Source organism: Sinocyclocheilus anshuiensis, unplaced genomic scaffold, assembly GCF_001515605.1.
Source record: "Sinocyclocheilus anshuiensis isolate Anshui unplaced genomic scaffold, SAMN03320099.WGS_v1.1 scaffold542, whole genome shotgun sequence".
Taxonomy (NCBI): Eukaryota; Metazoa; Chordata; class Actinopteri; order Cypriniformes; family Cyprinidae; genus Sinocyclocheilus; species Sinocyclocheilus anshuiensis.
Window position 1 is genome coordinate 330,387 of NW_015547685.1, and position 14,279 is coordinate 344,665.

Sequence of the window (14,279 nt, forward strand, 5' to 3'; positions counted from 1 at the left end):
TATATATTTTTGCAAAATGTCAAAAAAAAAAAATGCCCCCCTCAAATTAAAAAATCCCCCCACTCCACAAGAGTCACCTAAGAGGGGAATTCCCCCCATTTTCAAAAATGAAAAACAGGCCCTGAATGTATGTCTGTAAAAATTCTGACTGGAGCATCACTATAAACGATTTTACATTTAAAAAAAAGAAGGCTTCAAAAAGGTTGGTATCGGTATCGGCAGATACTGCTTCCTGTGATCGGCCCAAAAATTCCTGATCGGAGCACCCTTACTTGCCGCAACTCTCTGATTGGTGGAATTTTCTATACAGCATCATTGGTAATGTAGTTTGTATGTTGAATTCCACTGTTAAACACAATTATTTCAAAAACTTTAAGTTGTAAATTAAAAGTTAAAATAATGCAGATAAATGGCTTCAACAAAAGTGCATACCATCGATTAACAGCCTCGGAGGGTTTGTCTAAATTATGTAAGTTATCGTTAGAAATTTCCCTATGGAGAAAATGAATGGTGTTTTTGCTTCTGGAACCCAGCTATTACACAATTTTTTTAAAGTTTCTAAATTTTCCTTTTTCACATTTAAACTAAAGTCTTGGGAAACAAAAGTTAATGTCCATGTATGGTTTTGAACTGTGTGCTGATGTTAACGTTTTCTGAATGATGTTTGTGCAGATGATCAGAGGGAGGCTGTGCGACCAGAACAAACCTGACACCTTCAACCAGCTGTGGACCATTGAGGAGCAGGTATAAAGCTACACAAGAGCTCTTAGTGGCCATGAACTTGAAGCCTTTTATGAACAAACATCTGAGAAAAGTTTAATGTCGAACACTTGTACCACTCTAATAAAGCTACTTCTCCATTAAAATTAGTGGACTGAAGCTAATTGTTGATATAAGCTAATTTATGATATAAATAGAATGTATGTACATTTTACCATTTTGTGTAGCTCTTGAGTTGTAAGGTTTGTCAGTCTGCTCATCACATCTTGTATGTGAAACTTTTAGAAAAAGTTGGAGCAGCTGCTCTTGAAGTTTCCACCCGAGGAGGTTGAGTCTAAACGCTGGCAGAAGGTCGCAGATGAACTTGGCAACAGGACTGCCAAACAGGTGCGTCTTCAGGCCCCGCTCTACACAGTCACACTCTCTGAAGCTGATCTTCTTTCGGTCTTGATGGGCATTGAGATCTCTAGTCACCTTTTCGCTGCTCACTAAAACAGTCAGGCAATTAACATCCTTACAGCCTCTTTTAATGGAGGCTCTCTATTATTTAAAGAGGTTTCTTCACTAATGAGACAAGAGTCTTAACATCTAAGCTGTGGTAGGAAAGCTCAACCACTGAATTTAGGGCCAGCTCTTTTTGTATACTACGTTTTTGTTCCTCTACTTTACAGGTTGCTAGCAGGGTACAGAAATATTTCATTAAACTGACAAAAGCTGGTATTCCAGTACCAGGCAGAACACCCAATGTGTGCATGTACAGTAAAAAGGTAAATTGGTCTTTTTAAATGTATAATATAATGTAATATATATTTAAAAAATATTATAATCATACACTACTGTTGAAAAGTCGGGTTGGTATGATGTTTAAATGTTTTTGAAGTCTGTATTTAAAAAAAAAAATCTGAAATACAGTACAAATAGTAATATTGTGAAATATTGTTACATTTAAAACATCTTTTTTTCTGTTTTAATATATTTTCAAATGTAATTTATTCCTGTGATGCAAAGCTGTTTTTTCAGCATCATTACTTCAGTCTTCAGTGTAACATGATCCTTCAGAAATCATTATAATATGCTGATTTGCTGCTCAAGTAACATTTTTTGTTATTGTCACAGTTGATAACGGTTGAAACCATGATCCATTTTATTTCAGGCTCTGTAGAAAGAATAGCATTTATTTGAAATATTTTTTTCTTACAATGGAAATGTCTTTACTGTCACTTTTAATCAATTTAATGAATTTGTGCTGAATAAACATTGTTATTATTATTATTTAAATCCCACTGACCCCAAACTTTTGAACTGTAGTGTATATGTATTAATTTAATATATTAAGGCATCACCATTAGTTATTTAAAATGCTTTATCAGTGCATATTTATTGACAGGACATGTTGTTTGTAATTGCAGCCCTCCAGTAAGCGACAGCACCACCTCAATAAACACCTGTACAGGCCCTCGACGTTCCTCACCTCATACGAGCCGCCCGTCTACATGGATGACGAGGACGAACGTTCACACTTCTTCAACAGCCTCCAGGATAATGAAGCAGATGATTCGGTCAGTCCTGGTTAAGATCTCATAGTTCAAGTCCAACTAAATCTTCAGGGTGGGCTTTTATTGATCGGGTCACTAATCATCAGAGAAATGCATGTATGATTGAACCAGTGAGAGCCACAGCATTTTATCAGATCATATTCAAGCAAATTGATTTAGAAGCTGAAAACGGAAAAATAAATACCTGAAAGCGATTGATGAAAAATTCTTATTTAGAATTCTCAAAATTCTTTTGTTTTATCATAGCGACTTCCTATCTTCCCCTCTAGCAAACATTTGATGGCCTTTCTCAAACAGGAAATCCATTAAAGACCGCAAACTGGCATTTCCACAGTTGGGATTTGCTTGATGTTTGATCATTTGATAATGATGAGCTGCCTTTTGACAGACACCGCTGCCAAAATCATTAGAGACGACTCGATGTTTGCGTCTCCTGAGCTGAACTGTGTAAAGAGAGCTGTGTGTTGAGTGACTGTGAACTGACTGCAGTGGCTTGACATTTTCTCTGCTTCTGATATGTAACCTTTACGCGACACTGGTCAGCGGACCCTGCAGAGAACATAACCAGTCGCGCGTTGCCAAGCATCAGTGAACCTTACATGCACCAAATATAGAGTTACTACAAATCATGACACGTAAAGCCTGCATGGAAATATTAGAAATTGAGCTTTTCCTGTCAATAATCTAAACCCATTTTAATTGTCATTATCACATTGCAATGTTGATTTGTATTATATTGCAGTGTTTCCCACAGACTTACACTTACAATATAAAACAGCAGATGGGCTTATTGAAAGTGCAAATTCATTCTCTGCCAGCAGGAGGTGCTTTTGGAGCGATAGAAATAGCGGTTTCTCCGGTAACGGCTGTAATCAAAGCAGCGCTGCACTCATGAACGCTACTTTATCGGGCATTATAGGAAAGATTAAATGAAAATTACATCAAATTTTTCTGTAGACAATCAGTTCCCTTAAAAAAAGATACATTCATATAAAAACACTGTGCCGCGTTTTGATTTTGAAACAGTGCACATGTTTATTCAACGAAGTCAAAGCCTTTTGGAAAATCTATTTGTGGCGGTAAGTGTTGATATTGTGGCGGGTGCCACAAAAAAAGCAATGTATGGGAAACCCTGTATTGTGGTGATCATACATAATACTGCCTGCAGTAATAAAATGACACAACGTATTTTTTTTATTCAGAAAGGATGCATTCAGTTGATCAAAATTGACATTTATAATGTCACAAAAGGTTTTCATTTCAAATAAATGCTGTTCTTTTGAACTTTCTATTCATCAGAGAATCCTGAAAAAAAAAAATGTATCACGAGTTTTACAAAAATTACTTTGGTAATTGTCTGAAATATGTCTTGAGCAGATAATCAGCATATTAGGATGATTTCAGAAGGATCACGTGACACTGAAGACTGGAGTAATGATGCTGAAAATTAAGCTTTCCCATCACAGGAAAATGTTACAATTTAAAATATATTAAAATAGAAAACAGTTGCTTTAAATTGTAATAATATTTCACAATATTACTTTTTACTGTATTTTTCATTAAATAAATGCGTCCTTTGTGAGCAAAAAAGATAAACGTCTCTGTTGTTACTACCTGACAGTAACATAACTATTTTCAAATGATCTGTCATGGCAAAAAATATTATAGTTATTTGGGAAAAATGTGTCTGATAATACTTGAATTAATTGTCAAATTTTAATTTTTTATTTATTTTTACGCCAACATTTTCATGTTGTGACGAGAAATAATGGGAGAACAGGGTCAGGAAATGTAGCCTCAACCTACCCTAACAAAAAACAAAAAAAAACAATTGGGTCATTGAAGTATAATATTCCAGACTCATTGCGGAGTAGTTTTTAAAGATGAGATTTTGTGCTAAAAATTCAGACTATATAATAAGTATAAATAGGCCTTTGTAGCAGTGACAGCTGATGAGGTGAAGAGTGTTGTACTGTTCTGACCCTGCTGTGATGTTTCAGGATGAGGATGGGGTTCCAGTGGAGCTGAGGCACCTGCCGGAGTATAAGGAGCTACTGGAGCTGAAGAAACTCAAGAAACAGAAACTACAGGAGATCCAGGCTGAGACCGCGGTCACGCAGCATGTTGGCTATAAGGTACACACTGTTACCTGCCTATTTCCATTGTGATGTCTCACTGATTACTGAAAATGTAAATCAAGTCATCATTTAATCCCCCTCGTGTTGTTCCAAACCTGTATGACTGACTTTATTGTGAGAAACACAAAAGAAGATATTTTGAAAAATGCTGAAATTTCACTAAATGGACAAAAACACTGAAACCTTTTTCAAAATATCATGTTCCACAGAAGAAAATCCTACAGATTTGGAAACAACATTAGAGTGAGTAAATGATGACAAAAATGTCTTTTTTTGAATGAACTATCCCTTTAACTTAAAGGGGAGGTCCAATGCTATTTCATGCATTCTGACTTGTTTACACTGTTAAAGAGTTGGATTCTCATGCTAAACATGGCCAAAGTAAAAAAAAAAAAAAAAGGTCAAAATATCTTCTTTTGTGTTTCTCACAATAAAGTCAGTCATACAGGTTTGGAACAACACGAGGGGGATTAAATGATGACTTGATTTACATTTTCAGTAATCAGTGAGACATCACAATGGAAATAGGCAGGTAACAGTGTGTACCTTATAGCCAACATGCTGCGTGACCGCGGTCTCAGCCTGGATCTCCTGTAGTTTCTGTTTCTTGAGTTTCTTCAGCTCCAGTAGCTCCTTATACTCCGGCAGGTGCCTCAGCTCCACTGGAACCCCATCCTCATCCTGAAACATCACAGCAGGGTCAGAACAGTACAACACTCTTCACCTCATCAGCTGTCACTGCTACAAAGGCCTATTTATACTTATTATATAGTCTGAATTTTTAGCACAAAATCTCATCTTTAAAAACTACTCCGCAATGAGTCTGGAATATTATACTTCAATGACCCAATTGTTTTTTTTTGTTTTTTGTTAGGGTAGGTTGAGGCTACATTTCCTGACCCTGTTCTCCCATTATTTCTCGTCACAACATGAAAATGTTGGCGTAAAAATAAATAAAAAATTAAAATTTGACAATTAATTCAAGTATTATCAGACACATTTTTCCCAAATAACTATAATATTTGGGAAAAATGTGTCTGATAATACTTGAATTAATTGTCAAATTTTAATTTTTTATTTATTTTTACGCCAACATTTTCATGTTGTGACGAGAAATAATGGGAGAACAGGGTCAGGAAATGTAGCCTCAACCTACCCTAACAAAAAACAAAAAAAAACAATTGGGTCATTGAAGTATAATATTCCAGACTCATTGCGGAGTAGTTTTTAAAGATGAGATTTTGTGCTAAAAATTCAGACTATATAATAAGTATAAATAGGCCTTTGTAGCAGTGACAGCTGATGAGGTGAAGAGTGTTGTACTGTTCTGACCCTGCTGTGATGTTTCAGGATGAGGATGGGGTTCCAGTGGAGCTGAGGCACCTGCCGGAGTATAAGGAGCTACTGGAGCTGAAGAAACTCAAGAAACAGAAACTACAGGAGATCCAGGCTGAGACCGCGGTCACGCAGCATGTTGGCTATAAGGTACACACTGTTACCTGCCTATTTCCATTGTGATGTCTCACTGATTACTGAAAATGTAAATCAAGTCATCATTTAATCCCCCTCGTGTTGTTCCAAACCTGTATGACTGACTTTATTGTGAGAAACACAAAAGAAGATATTTTGAAAAATGCTGAAATTTCACTAAATGGACAAAAACACTGAAACCTTTTTCAAAATATCATGTTCCACAGAAGAAAATCCTACAGATTTGGAAACAACATTAGAGTGAGTAAATGATGACAAAAATGTCTTTTTTTGAATGAACTATCCCTTTAACTTAAAGGGGAGGTCCAATGCTATTTCATGCATTCTGACTTGTTTACACTGTTAAAGAGTTGGATTCTCATGCTAAACATGGCCAAAGTAAAAAAAAAAAAAAACGGGAGTATTTCTGTGCCAAATACACTCCTTCAGGGTTCGTATAAGTTTCGGAAAGTATAAGAGCCCAGCGTTAAGGGAACAGTAGATGCAGTTTGTTTCTCCAGGGCAGCAATGGAGTTGTGCAAGCGTGTTTGTTTGTTATCGGCATTTCGGTGAGGAATGTTTTATAAACAAATTAAATAAAATTTAAGTCAATAAAGTTTTTGTTCCTGTTTTATTTATGTCGAGGTCACAGCTTGCACACGATCACTACACAAAAGGTGTGTTCGACTTGAAGTGGCACTGTGCAGATCGATCGGTGTTTGACATCAAAGAACCACGAGAGCGATTCGAAAGCATGCAGAGCCATCAGCTCTCTATAGCTCTCACGATACTTTGATGCCATACACTGATCGATCTATGCAGCGCCGCTTCAAGTCGAACACACCTAATAGCTTAGCTTGCTCGTGACTCTTTAACTCCGGCCACGGCACTTCTCCAGGACAGAAGCGTAAAGCTGTATCTGTCTTTTATAAATCTGATAAAACTACCGATTTTTCAGAGATTTGAAGGATGCAATACTACTATGTAGGTACTCAAGTTTAACATGACCCCTTTAATATTGTGGCTTAACCAGACACGTCACAACAAAGCGGCAAGTGATAAAAGCCATCTCTTCCATGTAAATCTGAGTGATGAAGAATGAGTATTTTAGGCTCTTAGACAACTGTATAATATAATGTGGCTCTTTCATAATCAGCGTTTTTTTCATTGTTCATGTTTTGATGTAATTCTCACTCAGTGTGACATATGTGGCATGCAGCCCATCCAGGGTGTACGGTGGCATTGTCAGGACTGTCCACAGGACAACGCCGTGGACTTCTGCAGTTCCTGCTCCAACTGGTGAGTGGAGCAAGGCTTTTCCCACTCGTAATTACAACATTGTGGTGTAAAGGTACAGTTAACGCATAAAAATACAATCTTTTTGACATGACTTCAGTGCACCATTTGAAACATGATTTCATTTAATGAAATCATAGCCCTTTGAGGTTTAATAATCACATTAGGCTGTATCACCATTCATGTTGTTCAAATCCCCAAAAATAAGACGTTTGTTTTACCACTGAAGATATTTAAGACAAATTTCATGACCTTAAATATCATAAAAACTTAATTTTTGAAGTCTTGGGGGGTATTCCAGAAAGCAGGTTATGTGACATATCTGGGTATGTTTAAGGGCAAGTAAGCGGATAAACTCAGCATTTGGTTCCAAAAAGGTAACTTTCAGGGTATGTAAGGAGCCATAGCAACTTACTCTCTGAACATAACCTGCTCCGGAGTAGGTTATGTTCCAGGGTTAGTTTACTTCAGAGCTATCAGTGCATGCGTGACCTATTGACGAGACTCCAGTGGGCGTGACAGATGGCGCACAATATTATATATTATTACAACATAGTTATATATAATATACAATATTTTAGTTTTTATATTTATATTTATTTATTTCTATGCGCCCACAGATCGCAATAAGGAGAGTGACAGCTTTTAATAATTATTAAAGGAGTTTGCAAATGTGATATTGATTTAATACAACAGTTCAATAAACAAGTACTGCCTGATTTTGCTCTATTTCATCAACGAAAATAGTTCCAAATAAAGTAACAGCTCAGCCGCTGCGCATCTCTAAAAGCAAACACAGCGGTGTTTCATTCATGAATGAAAGTGCGTTTTTGAACGAATCTAGTGAGTCAGTGATTCAGGATTACCCATTCATAAAGACAGTCACTTGCTTCATTCCTGAATGAATCAGCTGTTCGAACTAATCAATTGAATGAATGATTCCGTGATAAAATCAGTGACTTGCCGCCACCTGCTGGCGGTTTCAGTTTCATTTTTAGGTATAATTTCAGTTATTTAAATAATTTATTTCTGTATTCAAAATGTTATATTTAAAACATTAATCTCCACATGAATTTATTAATTTATTTGCACTCATGCCACCTCTGAGCCTCATTAAATGTCTGAAAATGCACCTTCAAGCCACTTTTGTGTTCTTCTGTGCACCCTCTGTAGTACAAATAAATTTTTTATTAATACTAATTTCATATGATTGGTAACTTATTTGTCTTATTCTACTTTTTATTATATTGTTTCAAATAGTAATTTTAAAAAGCTTATAAACATAAATTGTTGAATTGACAGATGAAAATGATGCTATTGCAAAGGTAAAAAGAAAATACCCCTGTAAGCCATTTTAAGGAGTCACATGTCCCCTCGTATTAGGAAGGCAAATTTTTTATCAGAATTTGATTATTGATCAGAAGGTGCTCCTAAATTGTTTAAATTAGGACAAGCGCCTGTTTGTGCTATTGATTGTCATTCAGTTATTTGTTCTTATTTTATTATTTACTATTTACTTGTCTTTTTTAGTTAAAATAAATTCAATTCTGAGTGCACGTGATTCTTGGGTGGGGAGGGTGTGTGGTCCATGAGAAATAGTCCTGCCACCACAGCTGAAAAGAAATCCTAGAAGAAACACTGCATACATTTAATCAAATTAGAAAAATGCATTTACAAAGGTAAAAAGAAAATGCCGCCCCTGAAATCACTTTGAGTCAAATGTCAGCTCGTATTTGGAAGGCTAATTCTTGATCAGAATTTTTTATTATTGTTTAGAAGGTGCTCCTACATTTTTTTAATTAGGAGGACAAGCGCTCCTAATTACAAGAAGAAAAACACTGCTCTTAAACTGGGTGTGTGACGGGTATGGCTGTGGAATGGGGTTTGGCCGAGGAAAAATGTTCAGTCAAAATATTATTTTTTTTGCTTTAACCCCTGTAAATCGCATGTATGGTCAGTTGGCACGGCAGTCTCATCCTAAACAATCACCTTTCTGTTTGCCCCTTCAGTTTTTTCAAAACGGAGACCCACAAGTCCACACACAGATTGGAGCCAGTCTGCCAGGCCGAAACCTTCCTGGACAAAGACTACTGCTTACCGCAGAGCACAGGCTACAACTACCTGGACCCCAACTACTTCCCTGCCAGGTCACATATATGCTAATTTTGGTGCTGCTAGAGAAAACTGCTTGCAACACCGTTTTTCACCTTCATACCCACACATACTTATAAAGGAAGAGTTCACCCAAAAATGAAAATGTGCTGAACATGTACTCAGCCCCAGGCTATCCGAGATGTAGACGAGTTTGTTTCTTCATCTAAACAGATTTGGAGAAATTTAGCATTACATCACTTGCTCACCAAGGGTTCGTGGGAGGGAGGGGGCAACACTCTGCCGCGGTTGTCAAACCTTACTAGGTCTCGTCAAGTAACACTATCTCAAATCAAAAGAAACGAGAGGAAAGAACGAACAAAAGAAAAGGCACACCGACATTCCCAATCCCTGGACATTTAGAAGGCAACCCGACGCCTCCCTTTGTTCCGCTGTTTGAGTGACGGGCGTCAGTGACGCACCTCTCAGAGGAGCGCGCGACTCTGGATTCATCGGCGGGAGCGGGGTTGGGCTCGCGTTAAAGTGCATAATGTCGTCTGTAGTTGAAATATTTATAAGTGAGGCTTCGTGTGTGAGCTCTTTTCGTGAGACGGGAGTACAAGGAAATTAATTTGGTGCTGAGACTGTCGTCTTTGATTCATACCAGGTTTTTAACCAATCGAGGAGGTTCGCTCACAACTCGAAACGGGTTAATAAAAATCCCGGCTGACAGACCCCATACGTGTCTCTTGCCATGGGCTACCATTTTCACTAGAAGCTGCTCTTTGTTTCCTCTTACGATGATGTTGTCACTTTATTTACGTTCATTTCTTGTTTTTTAAATTATGCCGAATTAAAAAAGCCACTCCACTTAACCCAATAGGTTCCCAAACCTCGAAGCACTACAACACGGAGAAGACCAGCTGAGATCCGGAAGGCGTTATAGCGCTCTCTGCGCTCGTGGAGAGCCTTCTTTTCTTTTCTCAATGTGTACTGTTGTTGATCATGTGGAGTATTCAAATATATGGTGAAAAGTAGCCAGTGGTAGTTGCCGTGTGCCATTTTTTTTTTCTTCCCTGTCCAGTCGATTCAAACCTGGCCACTTGTTTTAGAAGAAGAAAATAAAGAACTCGTGGCACGTTTGCCCTCTGTGAAAAACTGCCCAACCATCATCACGCCTTTAGATCCCTCTAATTTTCGCGGTTTCCTCACGGTCCATGAAAAGATTGTATTTTTATTAATCTATTTAAAAGACGAAGAATAACGAAATCGAGTTGGTGGTAGACACAACTCCAGTCCATCAATTAACATCTTGTGAAAAGATGCATGTTTGTAATGAACAAATCCATAATTTTAAAGCATCACAAAATACTAGTCCATAATAACATTTCCTCCACTGAAAAAGTTCACCCTCCGATGTCCTCTCACATTAAAATCTACCCACATATTTATTAATAACTGTTTTTGCTACTAAATGGCGCTTGATCTGTATATATTTCTCTCCTTATTCAGACGACACAACTTTTTCACTTGAGAAAACCGTATTATGGATAGGAGTCATATTTTAGTAACAGTCTGAAGTTAAAAACATCTTAATGATGGCCTTACTACAAACACGCAGCTTTTTCACTTCACAAGTTGAACTGGAGTTGTGTGGATTACTGTGATGTTCTTATCAGCTCTCATTCTGACGGCACCCATTCACTGCAGACGACTCGTTGGCGAGCGAGTAATAATGCTAAATTTCTCCAAATCTGTTGCAGTGAAGAAACTCATTGGATGGCCCAAGGGTAAGTTCATTTTTAAGCACATTTCTTTTTCGGGTGAACTATTCCTTTAACCACAAAGAAAACATCTCATAGCTACTGCTTTTAAAGAAAAAAATAAATAAAACCATTAAACATATGAAATGTCTTTATTTCACTCTGGTTGATAAGGACGAATACAGTTATCAGACCTCGTTGTGAAAATCATCCATTCATTGCACTTGTGAAAGCCAGACTGTGAAATTCAAAACGTTTCTCTCTCCAGCTCATTTATTTCTGCTTCAACTATACAATAAATCACTATTCTTGCATGCTTAGCGCGATATAAAGCATGAAGTTAAAATATAAAAAGGCTCTCCAGTGGCCAGTCTGTCATGCTTATCAGTTTTGCTGATTTCAGTGCTCAAGGATACTGACTGAACGACAGTCCAAAAACACAGAAACGGCACCAGACTGTCGTAAATAACCCTGTGTTTTATGGAGCTGAAAGCTAGCTTAAGCATACAGGTTCAATACCAAGAGATAAACACTGTTGATTTATTGAGCTGGTATTTACAGTGAACGACGATGGTGTGAAATGAACGGGTGCCAGCTGCTGGTTGGTAGTTTTCCAAGTGGATGTGCCATACAGAAGCTGTAATCGCAGGTGTGTGTGTGTGTGTGTGTATATGTGATGAACTGTGGTGTGTAACATGAAGTCAGTCTGCAGTGGGGCTATAGGTGATGGTTTTGTCCTCCAGGGGGCAGTGCGAGTCCAAGCTCTCTAGCAGGAGTCCAAGACGAGGCAGATCTGCTCAAAGACATCTTCTGGGGGCTGCTCGGCATCAATCTACATACACGCACACATAACACGGCTGTTAGAAATCAGAAGCTGATTCAAACCTGGCCACTTGTTTTAGAAGAATAAGAACTTGCTGCCCTCTGTGAAAAACTGCCCAACCATCATCACGCCTTTAGATCCCTCAAATTTTTGCAGTTTCCTCATGGTCCATGAAAAGATTGTATTTTTATTAATCTATTTAAAAGACGAAGAATAACAAGAAATCGAGTTGGTGGTAGTCGTCGCACGTGCGCCGCACTCCCATGTTATTTTATACACATGCATTTCGTTGTGCTTTGAGTAGACCATTTTGTATTGGGTTCTGTTCTGTTCACCTCCCCTCCCTTGACCTGCTTCAATATCTGTGTATAACAGTCTGTTCTTAAATAATGTAAAAAAAAAAATGTTAGAGGAGAACTGTGGAAATAAAAGTATGTGAAAAGACTTTCTACACCACATGACTTGGGTATTATGATTTGTGTTTCTGGTTCACTTCACCTTGGATTTAAGGAAAGACTAATAAGGTTTTTTAGTGACAGTTATTTTTAGGGTTGAGATTCTGTCACACTTCAGCCACCAGAGGGTGGTACGTTATTGTCAATGTGTGTTAAAGTCCATTGGTTTCTGAAATGAAGTGATATTGTCATTGTATTACATGGTTATTAAGTTGCACCTAATGAATGGATATTAGAAAATCAAAATACTCACTTCAGCCATATCTGTTCTCTGATAGTGGTCGACTCGTATCTTAGAAAGCAGGATGGCCGATATAGATGGTATCACACTAATAAAAAGCTGCATTCAGTAGTTTGTTGCTAATTTAAAAGGTTTTGCACATTAATAAATTGTGATTTGTGAAGAGTCATCTGAATGGTGTACACTGACATGAGATGAAGACTGTACTCAAAAGAGTTTTCTATTTAAAATGTTTTAATTATACATGGTTGTGGGTCGCCCTGTATTTTGACATATTGAAATGAGGTTTCACTAAGCGTCTTGAGTGATTCATTACACTAATTGGCTGCCATCTCTGTCGATATGCTAGTAAATGGCTTCTAGAACTGAAAATTATTTAGGCGCGACTTGATTTTTCCATCGGGAACTGATTGGATAGTTGGATCTCATGTGAGTTGACAGGTTGTTGGAAGGAAGACAAAATGTATTTTAGTACAGTAACAGTAAAAATCCTGTCTAGTATACATGTTTTCATATGACATGCTTCACTATGTGACCCTGGACCACAAAACCAGTCATACGGGTTCATTTTTCAAAGTTTAGATTTATACATCATCTGAAAGCTGAATAAATAAGCTCTCCATGTATGGTTTGTTAGGATAGGACGATATTTGGCCGAGATTTGAAAGTGAAAGTGACGTGACATGTGGCCAAGTATGGTGACCCATACTTGGAATTAGTGCTCTGCATTTAACCCGTCCAAAGTGAACACACAGCAGTGCTGCACACAAAACACGGCTGTTAGAAATCAGAAGCTGAAAAGTAGGGCATCAACCCACAGAAGAACTGTCAAACAGCGCTAATAAATCCAACAAACATGCAGCTGCTCTGAATGTGTTTATCTCTTAACATGTATAGAGGCACAGGTTCATCTGTCTGCTTTATGTTGTCATCACCATCACTCGATCGATATGAATATAGTGTAACGACTCCATTCTGTTCTAATAAAAGTGTTTTCCACTAGGAAACAACCTATAAAGAGGTTATAATTACAGATGCCCTAAGATTAAACCATTAACAGAGTATTGCATTTTCCTTTGCTATATATATATATATATATATATATATATATACTGTGTGGAGACGTGCTGATATAGCGTTTGGTCTCGTTCTGTATCTCGTATCTTGTCAGTGTCTGCGCTTGCTTGGCCATTTGTTGTGGAGAAAATAAGGAAAGTGTGTTCAAGCGCCAGCAGAAAACAGTGTAAAGAAATAGTCTTTGAGAGAAGCAGTATTTATCAGTGGAAGTTAAAAGCAGCTCGTAAGTGTATTTACTTGTCTCATTAGTGTTTAGTGCAGCTGTCGTTGCTAGGAAACGCTTGTTTTGTTTACTGTGTGGAGACGTGCTGATATCGCGCTTGGTCTCGTTCTGTATCACGTATCTTGTCAGTGTCTGCGCTTGCTTGGCCATTTGTTGCGGAGAAAATAAGGAAAGTGTGTCCAAGCGCCAGCAGAAAACAGTGTAAAGAAATAGTCTTTGAGAGAAGCAGTATTTATCAGTGGAAGTTAAAAGCAGCTCGTAAGTGTATTTACTTGTCTCATTAGTGTTTAGTGCAGTTATCGTTCCCAGGAAACACTTGTTTTGTTTACTGTGTGGAGACATGCTGATATCGCGTTTGGTCTCGTTCTGTATCGCGTATCTTGTCAGTGTCTGCGCTTGCTTGGCCATTTGTTGTGGAGAAAATAA

General features: G+C 37.7%; 2 protein-coding genes across 3 annotated transcripts in view; one reads left to right on the forward strand and one right to left on the reverse strand.

The window, feature by feature from the left end:
• The window catches only part of LOC107703198 (ZZ-type zinc finger-containing protein 3-like), a 25,383-nt gene extending 16,040 nt beyond the window's left edge, over positions 1 to 9,343 (forward strand). Inside the window, exons 5-11 of the mRNA XM_016505755.1 lie at positions 673 to 744; positions 1,006 to 1,107; positions 1,392 to 1,487; positions 2,130 to 2,279; positions 4,277 to 4,411; positions 7,083 to 7,183; positions 9,190 to 9,343. Of these exons, the coding sequence (XP_016361241.1) occupies positions 673 to 744; positions 1,006 to 1,107; positions 1,392 to 1,487; positions 2,130 to 2,279; positions 4,277 to 4,411; positions 7,083 to 7,183; positions 9,190 to 9,343 (810 nt within the window). The remainder of the gene's footprint in view (positions 1 to 672; positions 745 to 1,005; positions 1,108 to 1,391; positions 1,488 to 2,129; positions 2,280 to 4,276; positions 4,412 to 7,082; positions 7,184 to 9,189) is intronic.
• Positions 9,344 to 11,242: 1,899 nt separating this feature from the next.
• LOC107703241 (adenylate kinase isoenzyme 5-like) overlaps positions 11,243 to 14,279 on the reverse strand; it is a 116,839-nt gene continuing 113,802 nt past the window's right edge. For both annotated transcript variants that reach the window (XM_016505789.1, XM_016505788.1), the window contains exon 14: positions 11,243 to 11,866. In XM_016505789.1, coding sequence (XP_016361275.1) covers positions 11,801 to 11,866 — 66 coding nt within the window. In that variant the 3' untranslated portion in view covers positions 11,243 to 11,800. The remainder of the gene's footprint in view (positions 11,867 to 14,279) is intronic.